Here is a 24,232-nt window from a genome sequence, read left to right on the forward strand (position 1 = left end):
TCAAGCACGATACAGAGCGATCACACTGGTCAAAGAATCCGGATTTTAAGGGCAATCGTGCTTGGGCGCGGATCAAACTTACCAGTGTGAGTGGCCTCTAAGACTTAAATTTCGGAAATTCTGAGTTTTTCAGAATAATCCCCCTTTTCTGTCTGATGCTCCAATTTTTTTTTTTTTTTTTTTACATTGGCACTTCTACGCCATCATAACGTGTTTCCTTGGCCAACCCAGCTCCATAATTATTTTTTCCTACACTGGCCCTAATTTGCCGCTGTAGGATCCTCTTGGTTCTGAAGGAGCAGCTTTTTATTCTGACGCACCTTGATGAACCTTGAATACCGGAAGTGAGGGAGGGTAAGGGGGGCTTTTATTTTGGAAAATAAAAAAATCTGAGCGGAAGTGACACCCCTCACCCCGGCGGCTTGACGGAGGCGCCGCTGCGCTCCGCTCATTCATTGCGCCGCGGCTCAGTTTGGCCGCATCAGGCTGCGGGAGCGGGACGGAGCGACACACCGGGCAGGAAGATGAGCTCTGCGGCCGGACGCTGGGCCTGCTGGCTGGCTGTGAGTCTGGCTCTCAGCCGCTCCGTCGCCTCTCTGGAGCTGGACGAGCTGTTCGGCTTCGGGGCCGAGGCCGGGGACGAGGCGCTGGAGCCGGGCTCCGACTCCACGGCGGAGCTGCCTCTGCGTAACGCATCCATCCTGTTCTTCAGCGACAGCTTCAGCAAAGTTTATGTGAGTCCCACACAAACACACACACACACACACACACACACACACACACACACTTGGTCTAATACAGGACAGGCTTTTAAAAACTTTTTCATGCTCTGGACCCCCGGGCTGACTCTCAGCGAGCCGCGGCCCCGCAGCTCATCCCGGGACACATTTCCGTGCGTGTGCAGAATCAAATGCGCGTGAAAGGCGTGTGCACGTCTTCACCAGCGTTTAAACACAAGAAATCACTGATCTGATTATTTTCAGTCATTCGAAACGTAACAAAGATTAGAAAGATTTATTTAGGCCTATTCATTCTAACTTTGATTTTTTGCGAAAAAAAACTTTTTCTCTTTTATCCTTTCATGTATTTTTTCACTGATGCTCCTGGAAATGTTTTATTGTAATTTATTTATTGTAATTCTTTTCCATCTTTTATACTAATCCTCCTGGTTTTATTTACTTGTAATTTCTTGTAATCTGGCCCACCCCACTTTTGTTTTCTTATATTCCTGGTCATTTTTTGCAAATTTGTTAGTCACCTTTTTCCCTGACATGTTTTTTTTTTTTTCTGTAGAGAAATCGCAGGTTTCAAAGGGTAAAAATGTTTCTGTTGTCCTGTTTGACCAGCAGCCGGTGGTCATCACCGAGGCAGAGACCACCAGCGACAAAGTGTGAAGTTTATTCATGCAGCAGATTGAAAGTCCAAACAGCAAAATGAAGCTAAAGTCCAGTGTAATCCAAGAAAAACTTTTGCCTTAAGTCTGATATTTTACTCATGAAATAACGTGTCTTCCATCAGTGTGAAGCTACTCTGATACACACTATTCATTTTTTTTTTTTTTTTTTTTTTTTAACATTTATTGTTCAAGATGAGATCCAAATGCAGTGAATGATCTTAAACTTTTTGGATGCTTGGCCTGGCCCCGCAGGAGGGTTTGATTTTAGAGTAGAATCAGCGTCTGTGCTCTTTAGTGAGGGTTGAAGCTCCTAAAGTTTCACGTCCCTCTGGAAGTTGTTGTTTCCTGCCCCGGAGGCTTTTCCCCATCTGAGTCCTGGTTTTAATTCGAGTTAAGAGAAATGAGTCATGGGAATTCAAACTTTTAAAACTGCCTGCCAACAACTTTTCTTAACAAAACAACAAACAACTTGGAGATTGTTCCAAAAAGGCATTTTCAATGAAAAACCTGATCAAGCACCGGCCCCGTTCCCTCTTCTCTGGTCACGGCTCTGCTCGCTTGTTTTATCCAGGAGGCCAAAGTTTGGGAAAGTTTCTGACAGCGGATTCTGTTTCTGGAGCCGAGTCGATGCTAGAAGGTGACGTGAAACACCGCAGGCCTCTGATTGGTCAGAGAGAAGCTGAACAGCTGCTCACAACCAGGAAATACTCGTGAAACTTGTGTCATAGTTGATAATCTGTCCATCTGAAAAATGTTTCTTTATTCAGTGAATCTCTTAGTTTCTCTCATATTGTTCATGACAAGCAGCCATTTCCAGTTGGTCTTGATTTTTCAAAAATAAAAGGATGGCCAGTAAGGCTTAATGTATAGTGGGCTGTGAGAGCTTTAAAGGAATATTCCAACGTTTTGGGCAAAATCCCCTTTTTTTCCCGACTTTCCCAGACTGACACCAGATGTTGGACACCATTTCCTGTCCTGTTAGCTTAGCATAAAGACTTGAAGTCTATAGGAGTCGTTAGCCTGTCTCTGTCAAAGTGAGAACATGAACCTTCCAGCAGCTCTGAAGCCGTGTGTTTCAAATCCACATGATCCTCTGTGTAAACCAGAAAGCGTCAGAGCTGCTGGAGGGTTTATTTTTGACCTGCTATGATTATAATTTAAGAAGTTTTTTTTTTTTTTGCCAGTTTTAGAGTTGATGTGTTCTGTAGCTCTGCTGGGTGTCATTTTGGTTTTGGATCCACATCAGATTCAGGTTTGGCTCCGGTGCAGGTTATTTTCATGTGGACATAAAACACTCTGCACCGAAGAAAGAAAAAAAAAAAAACCTTCCATCTTGACAAGTCTCATCTTCAGTCTTCAAAATCTTGTTTCGATTAAAGCAAGTGGAAGAATAATCCCACTTGTTCCCAGCGCAGTTTTACTTGTTTCGGTGTTTTCTGTAGTGAGTATAAAACTGTTGAAACAAAGCAGAATGAGGCAGATCAGCCACCAGGATCAAGAAAATGAGTCTTGATTCAAGAAAATTCTGGAAAAAAAGTCGATTAGCGCTGGAAACAAGTGGGATTATGTCATCCTGCTGGAATATTTTTTGACTTTGCTGGAGGAAAAAACAGATTTGAGCTCTGAGGTTGAGGCTGAATGGCGTGGTAAGGTAGATGTCTCTCTGCTGAACGTGTCGGGCGGCAGGAATGTGAGTCAATTAAACCCAACACAGATAAGCCTTTCATCAGTGCAAACACACACACACACACACACACACACAATGCATTCCAAATGTCATGTGACGGCTGGTAATCTAGATTGGAGCGTTTACACGGATGGAAAAGTAGTTTTGACACTCAAATGAACCTCTGCTGCTCACACACACACACACACACACACACTCTCACACTCACAGGTCCTTTGTTTTAATTTCTCAAAGTGAAAACGAATTAGATCAGATTAGATTGAGTTAGATTACATTTGAATGCTATTTAATAATCCCCAAGACAAATTTGGGTTGTCATGGCAGCAAATAAGATAAGATAAGCCTTTATTAGTGCCAGTAGTAACAGGATACACACCCCCACCCCGGCCCCAACCCCCCCCCACTGAAAAACAAAACAAAACAGCACAGAACAGAACAGAACAGAACAGAATAGAAATAGAATAGAATAGAGTAGAAATCAGAGCAGAACAAAAGCATCAGACCTGACAGCATTCTGATGAGAGTGAAGGTTTGGGATGTGGAGGAAAGTGAACGCTCTCTCATGTTTACGACGCCAGTTTTTTAATAAATGACATGAAAACATGAGGCCTGACGCTGGACAGGAAACATGAGATTACGATAATTTAAGCCCCGCCCACCCAAATCACATTTTTAGCAGTTTTTAAAATGATTAAACTTCAACGCTGACATGTTTCCGCTTTCTCACTCAACGCGTTCGCAGGTGATCAGGTCGGATTTGCGTGTTCGGGCGTCGTCACGGGATCTTCTATCATCGGTTGCCGTGGTAGCGACCCAGGCGGGTTTGCAAATGTTAACGGAAACGGTTTAACCCTTTGAAACCTGCGCAAATTCACTTGATTTCTCTTTTAAAAAAAAAAATATATATATATATATATATATATATATTCAGGGGAAAACAAGTGACTAGCAAATTGGCAAAACATGACCGGGAACATCAGCATTAATACAACTGAAAAGAATCACAATAAATTACCAGAAAACATTAGTAAAAAAAATTAAATTACATGAAAGCTAATGAAAATGATTGAAAAATAGAATGAATCAATAAATGACAAGAAAACTGTATTTCTGATGGCTAAAATGATCTATTTGAAGGTCAGGTCAGTGATGCTGGATCAGAGTTCCTGTGTCTAAATGCTTTTCACACGAATGTAACACTGGACATAATCTGGATTACGTGAAAGCATTTGCCCGTCATGCTCAGAGTGTTTTCTCTGTCTCGGTCTCTGTCTCGGTTTGTTTTCCTGCCCCTCAAAGCAGCAGGATCCGGACCACACAGCTCGCCGCCTCTCAGTTTCTACGCCGACGGAAAGTTTTCATCTTTACTGTCGTTTTAGCCGCGTTGAACTTTTCACTGACATTTGTTTTTCAAGGATAATCCTGTAAAATGTTCGCTGGGAGATCCTGGTGACGTCTCCTCCCTCCCTGTTGTTAGTGCTCATGCTTCACCTCATTAAGACTACATTTCCCATCAGCCCCGTGGCTTCCTGTCCTGATGATCTGACAAAGAAACAAAACCAGGGCTTTCAATACGGACGTCTCTGGAATTTCACGAGAAGATACTCAAAAAAGTAAATCGTATTTTGAAATTTCTGAAAAGTTGGTCAAGGCTGGATTTGTTAGAGCAGAGGATCAAAGTATTATTAGTAGTATTAGTATTGGTATTAGTATTAGTATGAGTATCAGTATGAGTACTATCAAACCAGTGCAAATGTGGGCCAGTTCACCAGTTGGCACCTTCAGTCCAAGAGTCCTGAACGAAACCGGTTCCATTAAGAATTCTTAAGTCATGATACCGAAATATTGTGATTTTAAACATTTTGCGATATGCTGAGTATCTTGTTAACTTGTAATGCAGTATATTATATTGTATTACCCACGATACAGTATTATCATGACACTGAAGTCTTTTCAAATGCAAATTTTGTCCCCAAAGAGGAAACTTGTTCCAAATCTGTTTTATCAAATAAGATCAAGTTTTCATTCTTTTCATCTCTCATTTTTATTGCAGCAAAATGAGACAAACTGACCAACTGTGTCAGAAAAACTTCATCAATACTTGATGACCAGGAGCAGATAGATACATAAAAAGATAGATATTATTAGATTATTATTTATTCTGTTTTCTATTTTTTCTATAATTGTTTTTTTTTTTCATTTTTTTCCCATTTTTTTCCATTTCCCCCCCCATTTTTTACCATTTCTATGTATTTATTTATTTATTTATTTTCTTATGTTTGTATTGTCCAAACTGTGGTGGCAGCTGGCGTGGCAAGGCCTGTTTTTAGGGTGGCAGCTGCCAGCCCGGGCCACCCTGGTGGATCCACCCCTGTTGGTGATACTGTATCGATATTTGATATTACAGTATCGATACTTGATATTCTACGCTGTATTGATTGTTTTCCCCCCTCACCTGTTTATCTGATGTTAAAACGACACGTTAAGCACCTTTAACTTTTGGCCACAGCGGCTGATTTTAAATCCACTGGCGGCTGTGAAGCTGAGAGCGGAGCGACACGTTTCCTGCCGACGCCTCAGTGTCTCCCTGCTGTCTGAGGCCCTAATTGATCTGTTCACTCGTTCTGGAGTCCATAAAAGCCACGCCCCCTCTTTCAAGTGTCTCAAACGACTTCCTCCCTCCCGGCGAGCGACATCCTGCCGGGCTGTGACCTCTCATTACCCAGCAGGCTGTGCTGCTGCACGGCCGCAGGCCTGTTCACACGTTCAGACCACGCGCACATCTTGTCTCATGGGATTATTATGGAGATTAAAGTAATAATCCAAAACATTTTCATGTGAATTCCACATCAAATGAAATCAATCACAACCAAATCCACAACCTGCCAGCAGTGCACATCAACATGATGAGATGGTCCTGATTATCGGCTTATTAACACTTTATAAATAATTAATTAACATTTTTTTCTCACAAATTCGTGACTTTTTTTCTCATAAATTTACAACTTTAATCTCAGAATTTCCAGGTTTTTTCTCATAATTTGTGCATTTTTCTCATAAATTTATGACTTTAATCTCAGAATTTCATTTTTTTTTTCTTTTTTTTTTGCAAATTTGTGACTTTATAATCTCAGAATCGGGTTTTTTTCTCATAAATTTGTGAGGTTTTCTAGTAAATTTACAACTTTATTGTCAGAATTTCTGAGTTTTTATGACTTTATAATCCCAGAATTTACAATCTTTTTTCTCATAAAATTGAGTTTTTTTTTCTATCAGGAATTCGCAACTTTAATCTCAGAATTTTTGACTTTATAATCTCAGAATTTTTGAGTTTCTTTCTCATAATTCTGTGATTTTTTTCTCATAAATTCATCACTTTAATCTCAAAGAATATCCAAGTTTTTTTCCCTTAAATTTATGGCTTTAATCTTGAATTTTTTTCTGTGGATATTACCCTGCCGGCTCCATAATGTTTTCCCCCTTCAGTGGCCCTAATACATCGACGTATGAAGAAAAAGTTTCATTGATTGTATGTGGAGGGAAAGTTTCTGTGCTGCAGATTCACACTCTGCCTGGCTCAAGGGCACGTTGGTCGTCACTGAGTTTGATTCTTGGCAGTGTTTGGTCGGTGCTTTTTTTTGTCAGGCGTGTTCACTGTTGAGAAAAAAAAAAGAAAAAGACAAGCTGCTGCAGGGAAGCGTGTATCTGTGTTTGTTTTTTCCCACGGTGAAGCGGTAATTAAACGCCTCTTAAGCGCGGGAAGACGCCAGCGTGTCCCGGTGCGTCGCACGGCCGAATGTGGCGTGCAGATGTGGCCCGGCTGCACATACATCACACTGACATCGTCCACTGCTGCCTACACGGAGCTCCCACACACACACACACACACACACACACACACAGAGCAGTATACACAGCCGTGTGTTTAGTCGGCTGTAGAGATGCAGAGCTGGTGGTAAATCAACAGGAGAGGAAACTCTGGTGTTCAACATGTGACAAACAGCCTGCGGCATCACAGCTCACACTCAACTCTGTAAACTAGAACACACACACACACACACACACACACACACGCCTTGTTTTTCTCCGTCCACACTGAGCCGCTGTTTCCCACCTGAGAGAACAGAGCTTTTCCAAAACGCTCTCCAAGCTGGGTAAATCAGTTTTACAAAAATAATGTGCTTTAAAAACTGTTTCAACATATTTATACTCGATCACAGAGGAGATTCCTGAAACAAGTGAAACTGCACTGGAAAAAAGACTTTTTTTTTTTTTTTTCTGGGAACAGGGATAAATCTGTTGAAATGAGGCAGATCCGCCACTAGGATCAAGAAAATGACACTTGATTCTAGAAAACTGTGGAAACAGGTTGATCAGCGTTGGAAACAAGTGGGATTATCACATCCCACTGGAATATTTTTTTTTACCTTGTTTGAAGAAAATCAAGGTTTGAAAAACTGAAAAACGTGTTAACATGGAGTTTTCATGCCGTGCGTCTCCTCGTCTTCACGAATCCTCCTCACAGAGTTCCACTCGCTGGGAACTTGCTGGTAATCTGATTCTCCTCCAGTTTGTGTAATCCCGCTCGTCCACAGCAGAACGGCGTTAAGCTGGGAAAACAGGAGACGCGGCTCGCCTCCAGCTGCTGCTGTACCCTCCATGCACGGCGTCATTACAGAGTCGCTGCATCTGGAAAGTATAGACATTAGCCGGCGCTGACATGAGACATCTGTCCGCCAAAAACCAGATGGCGTCTCGCTCTGCGTTTCCTCCCCGCGCTGTTCTCACACGGATGATGATGATCTCAGGGGTCGGACATGTGTGAGGTAACCGAGAAAATAACATATACTGTACCGCTTGGCATCCAGAGAGCCTCTCCGCAGCGTGAGAGCCTTCGCCTTCATCATGTAAACTCTGCGCCGTGAGCTCCCACCAGCTTCTGTTTTATACTGGCTGGTTTTTATTCCAGCAAATATTTAACTGGACAGGAAATGCATGTCCAGGCGAGCGCCACACGTGTTTACACCATCACATCTCCGCTGTAGCGCTCATATCGCTCAGCAACCTTTTTGGCAGTTTGAGACCAAGCAGTAAATACATTCGTTCATATTTAGGAAATGCATAAACACCTGTCATTATCAAAAATCTGCTCCAGAGAAGAATATTTACTAGATCAGTGAGGAGCTCAGAGGGAAATACACTGGACATGAGTACAGATGCAGAAGCAGCGCAGGCTAAAGCAGCATATTTCCTAAAATAATTAACCTATGCTGTAGTATGCTCAATAAATAATGTAATGTAAGTTTGATAAAACATATTTTACATTGTCTGTGGAGACTCTCAGTCACCCAGGTCATGGTAAAGTTGAAGATTTCCTGGACTTTCTAGAGTTCTTGAAGACGTTTCGCCTCTCATCCAAGAAGCTTCCTCGGTTCTAACTGGTTTCATCAGCTGACCTGTGGCTCACCTGAGGGAGGAGGGGCCTAGTGGGCCATTAAGTCTTCAAAAACTGCAAAGTAAGGGTCTCCACGGCGACAGTGATCGGGTTTCTCCAGCAGGAATCTACCTGTGCTAACCGGCTTTCTCTTGATCCCATTTACCCGATTATGGAAACTGGTTTTGTGTTTCCATGGCAGCTCACAGATCAGATTAACCTGAGCGCTGAAGTAACTGATTTGGACCCCGTGCTTGTTTGCCTCGGTTCAGCCTTCACCTTCATCACCTCCTGAGGACAGTCAATCAAGCAAATTTTATTTATATAGCACCTTTCAAACAAATGCATGATATTCCAAGTGCTTTACATCTTGATTGGCAAATAAGTATAAAATAAGGAGTAAAAGGACTAGGAGACCAATGCACACTCATAAAATATGGTTAATTAAAAAAATAAATGATCAAGAAATAAGAGTAATCGGACAAGAGAGTCAATAAAAAGATTTAAAACAATAAAAACACAGCAATAATAATAATATTGCAGTGGCAGTAAATCATCCTGCTGCTCAGTAATCTGCAGTAATCTGTAAACGCTGTCCTGAAAAACTGAAGACGTCCCTGCTCATCTGAGCTCAGACTCTAAACTCCAAACCCTAAACGAGGTGAAACCAGAGCAGTCAGAGCTTCACTTGCTGTGCCCCGGCCCTGGTAATGTTTAGTCGTCACCACTAGGGGGCTCCAGCAGGTCAGACCTTGTGTCAGTCGGTGGCGCTCACGGTTCTGGACCCGCCCCCTGCTGGTGGGGTCCAGCCATCACATCTTACCTCTTGTGTTTCGGGTTAGCAGCCAAACCAAACCGGCAGCAACGGGCTGTCCTGTCATTTCTGTTTCCAGTTCAGCGCCTGTAGCTCCTCGCCGCTTAGGCCACGCCCACGGCCCCTCAAAGGGCTCTGATTGGTCCGGACATTTTCTGGTTCCCAATTTGACGTCGAAGCAGATGGACAGATGGTACCACCAGTCGCTCAGATGGGTCAGGTTCAGTGTTTTTGTGCAGCGCTCCAGCAGAAAGCAGCACGACAGGCAGGGCTGTGTGGAAACTGAGTGATGAATCTGGAAAATGACATTTGAAGTGGCTCCATCAGGGCCTGTTGAAGAGTATGGTGTTGAAAAAGCAAGGAGAAGAAGCTCTTCTGTTAAAGATCTTCTATTCATAAAAGACCTCAGTTTGTCTCTGCAGAGCACAAGACCAAAAATTAATATGACAGCACATATTTTTATAAATATAACCTTCCTCTTATCTTTCCAATGACAAGAACACCCGTCTGAGTTCAGCTTTCCACCCATGAGACTTCCCCCCTCACCTCTGACATGCCTTGATGGACTCGTTTTATCCAGTTTGTGTTTTTTACCCGCCTCAGACATCAGTCACTTCAACAGAAGAAGAAACCTGTTTTTTTTTTTTTTTTGTTTTTAAAAACAACGAAAACCAATCATAATGATGAATAAGGCACCATAATGTGGTTATTTTGGATGTTTCTGAATGGGGATCATTCCTCACTCTCTGCTGATGCGTTGCAGAAATGTGAGCTGCCCTTCGTCCCGGCCTGAGCCTCACAGTAAACACCTCCAGCTGATAATCCTCGTTAGCAGGTCGACGGCGATAACAAAAGCTCATTCCTGAGGCGCCCCCCCCCCCCCCCCCCCCCCCCCCCGGCCCCAACCACCCGAAAGCTCAGCCTTTTAACTTAAAGACCCTGAGAGCGTCGGGACAGGAGGCGGCCGTGAGGATCACCGGGCGGCACAAAAGGCCTCCTGTGTGCTGTGACGGGGCTGCAGCGGCTTCAGCCCCGCGGGGGGTTTCCCTAAAGTCACATACCCGCTGGGAGACTCGGGCGTTCACCCACATGCTGTTGTCATTCATGCATTTCTCAGCAGGAAGTCTTGTGGCAGACAAGCCCCTCGGCTCTCTGTGGCCCCTGGAGGCCCGACCGCCGTTTAACCCTTCAGGCTTCACAGAGGCGGTCATGCAAGCGAGCCGCCTTTCCTGCACAGCTCCTGTTCCTGCTCAGACCTTCAGGGGTCACAGGACGATCTGCCACATCTGTCCTCAGAAAAACAAAAAGATCCATGTTACCAAGTCATTTAGTCTCATCCTCAGGGTTCAAATCTTGTTTTTCGTCAAAAATCTGCCACTGGGATGAGATAATCCCACTTGTATAAATAAATATGTTCATGTGCTGCAGAAAAAGTAAAATGCATCTCATTTAAAATGAACTGGAAGTAAAAATGACTGAGCTCCTTTTAGCTGTGTGTCCCTTAACCCTTCAGCAGAGACGCCTGAAGGCCTCGTCTGCTGTTTGCGTGATGATGCCTTCAAAGCCTGCGGTGTGAATGGGAACGCTGACTGATCTCTGGGTCACCAGGGGGCTGATGGGAGCTTAATGACACTGTGTCAGCGTCGCCGGCTGATCACCTCCTGTGTTCAAAGTTGTCGTTTTAAAGCGGTAATTTGTGCGACTCTTTGTGTCTAATTTTGTTGTGTTTAAAAAAAACCAACAACAACATTTTATAGCCCTCACTCTGTTTGGCTGGCCATCAGTGTTGTGGGTGACTTTTAGAAGGTAATCAGGCTCAGATACTTTTTCTTAAAGTGCATTATTATGACATTTTTTATTTTGCATAAATATACGACTTTAATCCCCAAAATTCTGATTTTTTTTTTTCTCCCTACAGTGGCCCAGATACGCCGTCGTACATTACTATTATAGTTTCAGTAATCTCCCTCCAGTCACAGACGCAGCAGTTTGATGCTTCTTTAATCTCGTCGTCGGTGTAAAATCTGTGGAAGGATTCCCCTCGCTTCATGCTGCTTTCAAGTCACGCAGGAAATGCCAGTTGTGTCTTTGTTAAAAACCTGAACTGAAACATTCAGTGCTGCTGCTGCTGCTAACGTGGCTGAGCTCTGCTGTTTTTCCTGGCGAGTACGCCGTGAATAATCGGTTTAGGCTGAACGGCAAATCTAACGGTTGGTGCAGCTTTTCTCAGGGAATAATAAATATATATATATAAAAAAAATGCCCACCACACACTAGAAGATTCTGGAAAGACTTTTAAAAGACTGAAGTCTGTTCTCTCCTCATGTCTGAAGACGAAAAAGTGCCATCAGTCGCCGAGTTTGTTTGTTCGACTGCAAGACGACAACAAAACACCTGAGACTGTCTGAAGATTATTACAGGAATATTATAGGAATATCATAAGAGTATCATAGGGATGCTTCTGCAGGTAATCCATAAGAGGTGAATTATGAGTAATACTGGTTTTGTGTGTGAAAGTATGGAGTCTAAAATAAGTCATGGTTATTATGGGATGTAGGTTCCCGCGGCTCCCCACAGTCCCCGCCATGTTTACCATGTGCCCGGCTCGCTGCTTCCTGTTTGGTGCTGGAGGGGGCGCTCCTATTGGCTGCCGACAACGCTCACGTCACGTTCAATGTCAAGGGCAGAAAAAAGCAGAGTCGCACAAATCCAGATGAGAACAAACAGAATAAAATTAGGTAAAACAGGAGTAAAAAATACACTAAAACAGATCAGTGTGTTTATACGTGTGCAGTGTGTGTGTGTGTGTGTGTGTGTGTGTGGATAAGCTCAGCTCTTATAGGTTTATATGAGCTTTTTTTTTTTTTCCCACAAAGCCGAATGTGAGACATTTCAGGCCGGTTGTAGAAGATCACACGTTTACAGGTCGGTGTGTGAGGAATCCAGCTCCTTCAGCCAATGAGACGCTTTGCTTTCTTTTGTTTTTTGTTTTTTTCTGGGAACATGTTCTTTTGTTCACACTGCAGAAACCTGCCAGAAATGGTCTGCTGTGGTCTGAACGCCTCGTCAGCTGATTCACGCCGTTTGAGTCCCACTGAAGTGTGTGTGTGTGTGTGTGACGGGGTGGACGTTATGGCAGGACACATGCGAGCATACAGGAAGTTCATATGAGGAAACGTTCTGTAGGACTGACCTTCAAGAGATCCAGTTGTTTTGTTTTCTGGCAGGTTCTCCTGTTGGTCACCGTAAACCCTGACGTCTTCCATGTGCCTTCAGCTCTCCGTGAAAACACTTCAGCCCAGCGCTGCTCAAGCCTTTGTCAGTCATTTACTCACTTGGACATGTTTTTTTTTTTTTTTTTTCAGTCCAGTTCCTCCTGTGGTCGGAGGGTCAGTCCAGCTCCATCAACCTGATGCTGAGCAGATTCTCTTGTTTGTGTTTCTGCTTCTTCTTCTCTTCTTCCTCCTTGTTTCCAGCTGTATTGCTGCTACGCTTCAACCACTGATCCACTTTCTGGATTTTTTAAAATTATTTATTTATTATTTTTTACTGAACATCGGCGCAGAATATGGGCCATCGGCAACTTCAGTTAAAAATAAAAAATCAGAATCGGCATTGGTCTCAGAAAAGACACAGAGGTTGAACCTTTCTTTCTACTTAACTTTGTTATTTTTTATTAAATTGCATTTTTGTTTCGGTTATCTGTAACTCGATGTGCTGCTGCCCTCCTGCTCAGCCCTTCCAGAAGAGATTTTTCATCTCATTGTCAATGCTGATAAACTAACAGTGACCTTTTCAAAGTTCATCCTATTATTTTAGAGATGAACAATGAATTTCAAAGAAGTAAAGACTTTTTTTTCCCTAATCAGTAGAATAGCACATCTGATTCTCTCAAACACATGATCTTCTCTCAGTCTGTCACTGAGAGACACTTTGCCTCCTCGGTCGGGTTAAAGGACTCGATGTTCTGGCCTCAGAAAGAACTGCAGCTTTTGTGCTCGGTGGCTGTGAGGCGGAGCTCATGAGGCTGAGAAAGACTCTTTTCTTGGTTTGGGCCGTCGGTCTGACACGGCCGTGGGCGGCGGAGAGCACGGACCTCGGCAGTGTTGCTGTGTTTTAGCTGGAGGTTTGTGGCTGTGAGTCGGCGAACGGGATCCAGCCGCTCCTCTGCATCAGGCTGCATCCTGGCTTTACCAAATCGAACCAACGTCCTCTCTTTTTCTGTCTTTGTCATCGTCTCTATCAATAACAACAACAACATGGTGAACTTTATTTATCTAGAAGTCATCCAGCCAGCAGTGCAGAGTGCCTTCCACGAAAAAAAGACACTCCAGCTGTGTATTGTCCCGCCTTAATCAACCTTGTATATTTGAAGTTATGCAAAATAAGGTGATTGATGAATTAATTAGCAGCTATCTCTGTGTCAACACACTTTTAGTAAGTAAAGCTTTATTTATATAGCATAAAAAAGAAAAGAAGGAGCACAGACAGAGAAGACGTGTAGATCTGAAGTCAACCCAAAGGTACTCAACAGGGATCTATAGAAAGTGTTTGTCTATAAAAATGAGTCTTAGCATTGATATGAACTCAGAATCTTAAAACATAAGAGAATTAAAGTTGTACCAGCTTCAAGAGAGTGTTCTTCCTCATTAAAATGCAAATTTATGCAGCAAGGTTCCACAAAATCAGACAAACAGGTGCCGTCATGATGACATGATGTCGCCTGTATCCATGTACATAAAAAGGTTTATATAAAAACAAAGGATGTAATTTGTGATGAACACTTTTTTTATTCATTTATTGATTAATGGATTAGCGTGAGCTGACCTGGGTGGAGGTTGACAGGACGTTTGGGCGGGACACGGTGCAGAGGAGGATCATCCACAAGTGCAAAACAACAGGATCTCAGTTTGGGAGAGAAACACACTTTTATTTTGAAGGGATGAGGTGGATGAGCGAAGATTTGTAAATGTTTTATGGGTTGAAATTTTAATTTACAGCCACTAGTGCAGGAAGTAGAGGTCACGTTAGGTCGTTTCATGGGGGCTTGAAATAAGTTTCATAATCAGTCACTTGTACATCAGTAATTGGCCTCCCCTTTATGAGAAGAGGAGGATTCTGGGACGGATGTCAGCTGAGGGTCAGGCCATGTTGAGATTTACTGGCTCGTTAATCCTGACGGACCCCCAACACTGCAGCGAGACAGGATATTTGCTCAACTGGGTGAGGCGTGAGCGCGGGTTAAATTACGGCTCTGGCCACTAAGCCTTTGTTTGGTATCACAAAAAAAGTCACTGTTTTTGGATCGCCGTATGTCTCACAATGTACTGCAAGAACTCAACAAGGATGTCATATTACAATTGAGGTGTATGCTCAGCTATAATCCCCTTCAATAACCTGACTGTAGTTGCATTACTCCACGTATCTTGACTATGACCATATTCAGATTGAGGTAATTAGAAAATGCTGTTTACATGGAAATTTCTTGTTCCAAGTATTGTCTTGTCTTAATCTGGGTAATATCAGGTTATGGTAGTAAACGTATACATAGCCAGAGTCTTCAAACAAGTCAGGTCAGTTAAAATTGTTCAATATAATTCATCCTGAATCAACAAAACTCAACCAAAAATCAACAATAAATGTGTCTCTAGCCCATGGAAGTAAAGGTGCTTTTATTTTTCAAGCCTACCCTGAGTGCTTGGACCTGGATTTCTTTTTAGACCATTTTTCACATATGGTCATAATTCTTCTGTTCTCTGTTATTGTCATTCCCCTCCATGAACACCGGTGGTTTGATGGACACCAGCAGCTCTCCTGTTACTTTTCTCTTTTAATGATTAACTTCATTGGAACAGTCTTTGCAAATTCTTGTGCTCAAGGTGACTTCACCGGGCACCATAAATCTGCCGTAAGCAGGTGGCAATCAACAGGTGTGAGACTACACAGATTTGTGCTTGGAGTGCATTTTCTTTTTAATTTCATGTATTTCTTGTTGAAATGGCACAGTGGGGCGGGGCATAAGGCAGGGAGAAATTATTCAAAAGAAAATTATTCAAACCAATGGGAGATCAGTTAGCAACAGAAAGGCAGATGTTTGTGATTAGAGGGGAAGAGGCATGATAATCTCTAGAAAATGTAGTTTTTCCTTTATGTTGTGATGGCAGTATGTTGGAACTATTTTTTCACTCTGTACCTGAATCTGAATTTCTGATGTTCTTTTTTTTTAATGTCACCTACTGACACACCATGAGGTGGCCATGTAAGATACAGTAATGGAATTTGATGTAGGAAGAGGCGTATACTATGGTATGGTAAAACGGCTATTAAATAGAGACATTGTTTTTAATTCCACTGTGAGTTTCAAAGTGAATATGGGATTTTTAAAAATATGGATGTTTTAGACATTTAAGGCTCTAATGTATTATTTCAGTGCAAAGAGAGGACCTCTACACAGATGGTTTTCTCCTTATTCAAATGACAGGAGAGAACATATGGTGGGATGAGGTCGAGGAGGCCGACCTAAAAGATGAATAGTTTTTATGTCTTGTGCTGCCGGTGCTCTCATGCTCTGACTCTGAGCCATTACTCACACAGCTTTTCCCAACCGGTCAATAACCTTCTCAAACCTTTATGTGGATCGAGGGAAGCCTAGCATGCTTCCTGCATGTAGGCTAACAGGGATCCTAATAAACCTTACTGTATCTTAACTTCTATTCCAGATCAACACCAATGGCTTTGTGTCCGGTGCCAAGCCCCCGGCTAAGGCGGACTACCTGGGGAAGATGCCCGCAGAATTCAAAATGATTGCAGCCCTCCTGGGAGACCTGGACAACAGCGATGGACAGGGAAAGGTCTACTTCAGGGAGGACAGCAGCCCTGATGTATTGGCTCGAGCCACAGAGCACATCCGCCAAGCTTTTCCAAGGGACGATGATGTGGACCCCACCAGCACCTTCATCGTCACCTGGGAGAACATGGCTGCCCGAGGGACCACCGGCCGAGGGGACGTCCTGGACAGGAAGGTGAGCATTGCAGGCTTCTATCACAATATACATGCTAACGGGGAGGGTTGTTTTTATGTCTGCATGCTATGTCCACATAGAGTTGAATCGAGGATAACTGGACTTGTTTGTACAATCTTGATGACGTTGCACTTCTCATCTAAGAAGTTTCTTTAGTTCTGACAGACTGGTTGGTAGTTTTTGGTATTTAACCTGTTTAGGGATGTGATCCGGGTTAACATCCCCACACAGGTTGAATACCAGGAATCCTCAGTAGTTGGTCAGAACTGACGAAGCTTCCTGGATGAGAGGTGAAACATCTTTGAAAATCTACAGACAAGTCCAGTTGTCCTTGATTCAACTGTATGTGGACAACCATGACCTGGATGACTGAGAACCTCCAGAGATCTCTGCATGATATGGCATTACCCTTGCACTACCTACGGAGCCTTCAAACAACGTCACTATTGCAACATCTTCACCAGTGTTGCAAAGCCTCAAATCACTGCAGAGATTTGAGATTGGGCAGGAGGCGATGTGATGACCCCCAGACCAATTGTTATTTATCTTTTCTGGGTTTGGAACCACCACCTGTCAGTGATTGTTCCACAAACTGGTGATGTCACAGTGGCACCAAATTCCTTGCAAAACAACTCCTTGACTCTTATTGAAAAAAAATTCCTGTGTCTCTTTTTAACAGTTGAGGTTGCCTACAGGTCTCTTGTGATTAGACATTCTGCATACCAATGCAAAACTATTATACATGATGAATTTGAGTCCTGGAATATAATAGAGTTCAACTACATACATATTGCGTTGAGTCTAATGTGTATACCATAATTTTTTGCAAAAGAAAACTTTGTGCAGGACACTTTGCAGGCCACAGATTTCTGTATTACAAGCAGAAGACTGTGCACAGCATGCTTCAGGCCATGTTGACCATAATAAATATTGCATAGCCTATAAAGCTCCCACACACCATCAGTTCATCACCGTCATCTCCCTGCAGCAACTTCACTGCGAGCACCTTTTATCAATTTCTGCTAGGTAATTATATCCAAAGAAATTCATGATTGTTGAAATATATTTAGCCACATTTGGCAGTTTCACTTTTTACAACAACTTCCATATTCCCATGCTGTGTCTGTCTGATACTTGTACAATTTGGATCTCTCTACAACAGTAGTTTCTCCTGATTCATGGAACCCAGAACCCTGCTGATTCTGTTTCTAGCCATTTAGTTATTTATTGGACTCTACCAGTTTCACAGGTGGAATCCAATTAACTACTCGGCATGACGGAAAAGTGGTTAGCACTGTTGCCTTACAGCAAGGAAGTCCTGAGTTTTAGCCCTAGCCCAGGTCCTTTCTGTGTGGAGTTTGCATGTTGTCTCTGTGTTTGTGTGGACTTCCTCTGGGTGCCTCAGGTTGACAAGACATTAGGTTGATTGCTCCTGCCATTGCCAGTCAAGTTTCCCAATGGGGGCCAATAATCTTTACGGTAAACTTAACTTAAAAACCGCAGTAGTTTGGGTCCCAAATGCTAGAATTGAGAACCATTCCTATGACCCCTACAACCTCTTCTTTGTCTTTCCAGAGAAACACGTTCCAGCTGGTTGTGGCCTCCATGGAATCAGCCTCCTATGCCATCCTCTTGTACCCCAGAGATGGCCTGCAGTACCTCTCCACATCAATAGGTGGTGCGAACAAGCCCTTAGAGGCTGGCTTCAATCAAGGCATGGTGCAGGGCTGGTTCTACGCCAGCCAGGGGACTTACTACCGCACCACCACCGATGAAGAGACATCCATCAGGGAGCTCACTGAGTATGAAGCCAATGTTTGCTTTGTTGGTTGACATTTTGCAATATTTGTTATTAATTTTTTATTTGAGCTTAAAAATGTGCGAGAAAAATTATGCAAATGAAAAACCTTCATTGATATGAAAGCCCGTTTATTCTCATTGTTTATCCTTACTGGGTTAGGACCTTGTTTCTCATGGGTTCACACAATGTTCTCTCTTTTTCCCATCATACCCAGACAACAGACATGCAATGGATAGATAGCAATAGATATTTTTTGAAAAACTATGGAGTCTTCTTTATCTTCTTTTCCTGTCTCCAACCAGGAAGACAAACTCAGGGCGCCATGGTGTGTGGGTGTACGAGATCGGCACCACGCCGGTCTTTATCGCCATTACACCAGGCATGACCGCAAAACTGTTTACAGAGGAGAATGTGACCAAGCCTGCTGTGACGTCATCGCCACAGCAACCTGGGCAGCAACAGGAGTTCTCCACCTCCGAGACAACAACTGTGTTTGCACAGGAAGAAGAGGAGACGTTCACAACAGTCGGTCCTGTCCAGTACCGACCTGGTTACCCTGAGTCTGACACCTTCACACCAAGGTATGCCGAAACTGAGACTCAAGAGCCAGAATACCCTGATCCTGAGACTGTCCCGCCAAGATTTACCTACCCTGAGAGGGGTCAACCAAGATACCCTGATCCTGAAACTTTCCCGCCAAGATCTACCTACCCTGAGAGGGGTCAACCAAGATACCCTGATCCATTTGAGCCAAGATACCCAGACCCTGATTCAACTCAGCAAAGATACACAGTTACTGAGCCCATCCAACCAAGATACACTGACCAGGAACCTGTTGAGCCGAGATACTCTGAGCCAGTCGAGCCAAGGTACCCTAACCCTGAGCCAGTCCAGCCCGTGCCACCTCGTTCCCAGCCCCAGAACCCCCAGATAGTCGTGGTGGATGAAGATCTAGATGTGGATGGTAAGCCACAAGCACCTGTGTCCAAAGCATTAATAAGTGTGTTTCCTTGAATCATCTCTTGGGTAAATCTATCAGAGGGGTATGTCAAATGTCTTCAGTTTTATCTCCATCAGACCTGATCTTTACACTCATTGGTTATTTTTTTCCAGTATTTGCATACAACTTGGAGACGTGTGCCAATAACAGACAGAAATGCTCTGCTTTTGCCGACTGTCGAGATTACACCAACGGATACTGCTGCCATTGTAGGCCTGGTTACTATGGCAATGGAAAGGACTGTGTGGCAGAAGGTAAGATGCATTTTGGGTATCAGTCATAATAACAATGCTTTCTGTAAAGCATTTTCTGAGATGATTCAAACATCTTTTGATCATTTCACCATGTTTGAGTGACCATATTTGTTTCATAATACATCCATGTTTGTTTTGTAATGTCAAGCACTTTGTGATTATAATGTTTCGAAAGGTGCTGTAAAGATAAGGTTTTCTTACTAACTAGACAAAATCAAAACTGATATGACCCTCATGCTCAACTGGTCCCATACAGAGGAGTGGGTACTGGAAGGCATTTGGAGGGCAGCCAGACTGGTCCAACAGAAAAGGGGTAAAATTCAGTCCCTGGCATTGTTTTGGAACGTGAAAAGGTTGGCAGATATACAACAAGACTTTACTCATAGTGGTGCTACTTCATAGGAAAAAGAAGAAACAGACTGAAGAGTATGAATTCTGTAAGAAAAAAAAAAAAACTCAACAATTCTACAGTCATCCCAAAGTTATGTGATCTTTCTCTGTTATATATTTCTCTGTTATTTGAACATTACATTGATAGCTCCTCCAAGGCCTCGGTGTTGATTGCTCTTTTGCCCGAAACAAACTTAGGAATGTCTCCTTAACTTTATGACCATAAAAACAATAGCAACAGAGAAGGAGGTGTCATCAGCAAAGTCTGGACAAGACACACCTGTCACCGAAAATGAATAAAAAATGTAAACATTGTTGGCTGGCCCCAAACACATCCCAGCCTCCAGACCTCAAATGTCTGCCCTTCATGACATTTCAGTACACTTCAGATAAAACTGTCCGCCAAATGGAAGATGTTAATACAACATCACCTTGTCCATATATCAAATCTTTGCTGGTCCTCAGGCAAACCACAGAGGATGAACGGGAAGGTGAATGGTCGAGTGTTTGTGGGGAACTCGCCCTCGCCCGTGGAGTTCAGTAATAACGACCTGCACTCGTACGTGGTGGCCAACGACGGACGGGCCTACGTGGCCATCAGCAGCATCCCGGACAGCCTGGGCCCGTCGCTGCAGCCTCTCTCCTCGCTGGGAGGAATCATCGGCTGGGCCTTCGCTCTGGAGCAGCCCGGCTTCCAGAACGGCTTCAGCCTCATCGGTAAGAGGAGATTTTGTGGTGTGTTTTCTTTTGGTTTGGGCGTTTTTGATTGATTGATGAGTGTCAGTGACTTAAAGTGACCCTAAAACAACATTTTACCCATAAACCATCTTGACGCCAAGACTGTGGGTCACTCAGATAGTTTTTAACCATCGAAGTCCATGTAAAAAACATGGAATCCTTGAAGTCTGAATTTTGGAGAATTCCTTTAAGTGTTTTAAGGTGAACAGGCTTCTTGTACTTGAGGACCAAGATGTGTGGCACAAAACATAATGATTATTTGAGTCTTTACAAAACCTGAAAGTAGACCAAAATCTTACAAGCTATTGAAAAAAGATTTTCTTTTGAATTTTATTATAAATTCACAAAAATTAAATTGGTTGTGAGGTTACAAAGCCATGAGGTTAGCATGCACCTTAAGCACTTCAAGCACAAATTAAAATTGTAAATGGGGACGTTTGATTCAATACATCTGAAAGATCTAATAATCTGCAAGTCTAACAGTGTGGGTGTGGCTGGAGTTCCTCTTTTCTTTGTCTGTTCAGCCATGGAGGCTATCGCTGCTCATGCTAACTACCCAGTTCTTCTTCCTCCATTTATTCCAAACAAGGTGGAAAGGTAGAACGCATCACTTCCTGTGCAGCAGAGCGACCAGACAGCGGGTGTTTAGATTAGATGATGGTAAAGGTTTATGAAGTGGATATAGACTGGATCACTGTTGTGGTGGAGCAGATAGACGGAGGACACGCACATTTATTTATATCAAAATGTGTTCATGTTTTTGGAAATAAAGGGAGGGGGGGTCTCTGGGGGATTTTCTGCTTCTTATTTGGTATTCTGTAAAGATTTTTACTCTGAAAGAGGTAAAGAATTGTATTTTCACACGCTGCTTACTGCAGAGTAGACCTTCCTGTTGTGTCTTTCTCAGGAACTTGATTTGTTTTGTTTCTCCAGCTCACAGCTGACAGGGAAATTAGTTCAGTGTTCGCTCCGCCGGCTGCAAGTCTGTGATTTTTGGGGCCTTGAATAGTTGTTGTTTCAACTCATCACTTCCAGCTGGACAAAGATCCCTGCAATTGTTTCACTTTGAAGTCGAGTTTCATTGGTATGGGGGTGGTGCTGTGTGTGTGTGTATGTGTGTGTGTGCTGAGGAAGGGTCTTCCTCTTGAAATCTTTACTTAAACGCTGACCCCAGTTTGATTTTTGATAAACTGTTGTAATAGTATATCATAATTTCAGTTTTTGTAATGAATAACTGTACATTCAGTATTTTACCTGGAATGTAAAGGATGCTACAGTTAACTGCAGTATGCAGCAGATCACAGTACGGCAATATTAAGAGCTCAATCTCCAGCAGAATAACTGGGTTTATCATCACTTTTATCATTTTCATGAGGTGATAATTTCAGATCAGCTCTGGCTCTCGCAGTGCAGCCACCTCGACAGTTCACTGATTATTTATATTTGCTTTAATTGGATCTGCATGATGCATTTGCTCAGCAGCCTTGTCCTGTTTTACAGACTGTGAGTGGGAATTCCAAGCCCTCCTAGGAAACAAATCAAATAAATTCAGCACCTTCTGTATTTTTGCTAAACCCTTGCAGGACACTATAGGGCTCCAACTAATGATTATTTTCATTGTTGATTTATCTATTATTGATCAAATGTTAAAAAATAAAACCAAAGTGTGATGGAAAGTGATCAGATCCCAAAGTGACGTCTTCAGATGTCTTCATTAGTCTGACCAGCAGCAACAGAGAGGAGGACAGTCTGAGCATCGTAGTGAAGCTGGAATCAGACAATTTATGTGATGAATGACGAAAATCGATTAACTGTCAACAAGCCCAGTGGTTTTGTGATTTTTTTTTTTTTTCAGTAATGTTCCCCCTGTGAAATATTTTTTCAGCCAAGTTCCCCCTGACCAGTGCAAAAACGTGCAATGCTCTAGACAATTCATCAACTAATTGTCTTGTTTCTTTTTTTCTCCACACACACACACACACACACACACACACACACACGCACACAGGCGGTGAGTTCTTCAGGCAGGCTGAGGTGACCTTCCAGCCCGGGAACGAGCGGCTGACCATCAAGCAGCAGTTCAAGGGGATCGACGAGCACGACCACCTGGTGGTGAGCAGCGAGCTGGACGGCCGCGTGCCCGACGTCCCCAGAGGAGCCAGCGTGCACATCGAGCCCTACAAGGAGATCTACCAGTACAGCAGCAACTGTGAGGACGCGTGCGCACACACACACACACACACACACATACACACACACACACACATACACACACACACACACATACACACACACACACACACACACACTGCAAACACCATCCCAGACTTTTCCAGTAGCTGCCAAAAAAAAAGTTACATAGCAAGAGTATTTTTTACTAGCCAAATGTTTTTCAATGTGATTTTGTGTAGTTGTTGTTAGTTACTGTGTGAAATATTCAATAGTAATTATGTAACAAATTATCATGTTTCAAAATAAGAGACCAATACAAATGGACCTACAGAGTGGACAGCATCCTCTTCATATTTTTTCATGAATTTCATCTCTTTCCATTTACAAAAGTCAATTTGAATTCAAAGGGGAGTTTACAGCTGCTGGTTTGTGTCCAGCAGATCAACATCCAGCCAATCAGCAGCCGGTTTGCTACAGACATGCTTTGATTTGATTGGCTGACAATCAGAGAGGAGCAGTGTATGATCAAGGCTGTGCCAGAAATCTGCCTCACAGTCATACTGCATCTTCCTCCGACAACACGCACACACACACACACACACACACACACACTCACTCTGTTTAGACAGGTAAAAGCATTGAAACATGTTTAATGTTTGCTTCAAATGCCAATTCCTCATTACCCATGAAGCATCTGCACATTCTTGAAAGGCCCAGCAGTCTGCATGTCTTCTTCAGACACATTTCTCCACCTCAGAATTTTCTATGGTGCAAAAAAATAACCTCCATCTTAAATCAGTCAGTTTCATCTTCAGAGTTCAAATCTTGTTTTTCTTCCAACAAGGTCAAAAATCTGCCGGCGGGATGAGATAATCAACCGGTTTCCAGAATTTTCTTGAAACAAGTCAAATCCTTTTCTTGATCCTGGTGGCTGATCTGCCTCATTCTGTCTTGTTTTAACAGATTTATACTCGTTTCCAGATAAATTCCTTGAAAAAAGAGAAGCTGTATTGGAAACAAGTGGGATTATCTCGTCCCACTGGTGGATTTTCATTAACAGTTTCAAAAATCGTCAACGTCAATGCAGCTGTGACTAAGACGGCACATTTTAAGACAAATTTGACCGGCAGTCTGTCTGCTGTGTGTAATAATCTGCTGTCCTGGCTCTTGCAGTGATCAGCTCCTCCTCCAACCGCGAGTACACGGTCAGCCTGCCGGACGGCGGCGTGCAGACGCGCAGCTACCAGTGGCGCCAGACCATCAGCTTCCAGAGCTGCGTCCACAACGAGGCCACCAGGGCCGTGCCGCCCACCCAGCAGCTCAGCGTCGACCAGATCTTCGTCATGTACGACGCCGGCAACCAGCTGATCCGCTTCGCCATGAGCAACAGGATCGGCTCCATCCACAGTGAGTCCAGACGTTCAGCTGCACCAGAACATGACAGAAATACTGGAAAAACATCTTAAATATATTCACAATCAGACCTTTTTCACCTTTAAAGACAAAAAAAGAAGGAAAAAAATC

At 43.2% G+C, this 24,232-nt stretch overlaps 1 protein-coding gene across 1 annotated transcript in view; it reads left to right on the forward strand.

The window, feature by feature from the left end:
• The first annotated feature begins 472 nt into the window (after positions 1-472).
• Positions 473-24,232, forward strand: part of LOC115370333 (nidogen-1-like) — a 46,646-nt gene continuing 22,886 nt past the window's right edge. The window contains exons 1-8 of the mRNA XM_030067702.1: positions 473-734; positions 16,051-16,353; positions 17,929-18,155; positions 18,457-19,118; positions 19,268-19,408; positions 20,264-20,515; positions 22,545-22,745; positions 23,882-24,115. Coding sequence (XP_029923562.1) covers positions 525-734; positions 16,051-16,353; positions 17,929-18,155; positions 18,457-19,118; positions 19,268-19,408; positions 20,264-20,515; positions 22,545-22,745; positions 23,882-24,115 — 2,230 coding nt within the window. The 5' untranslated portion in view covers positions 473-524. The remainder of the gene's footprint in view (positions 735-16,050; positions 16,354-17,928; positions 18,156-18,456; positions 19,119-19,267; positions 19,409-20,263; positions 20,516-22,544; positions 22,746-23,881; positions 24,116-24,232) is intronic.

This window comes from Myripristis murdjan, chromosome 1 (assembly GCF_902150065.1).
Source record: "Myripristis murdjan chromosome 1, fMyrMur1.1, whole genome shotgun sequence".
Taxonomy (NCBI): domain Eukaryota; kingdom Metazoa; phylum Chordata; class Actinopteri; order Holocentriformes; family Holocentridae; genus Myripristis; species Myripristis murdjan.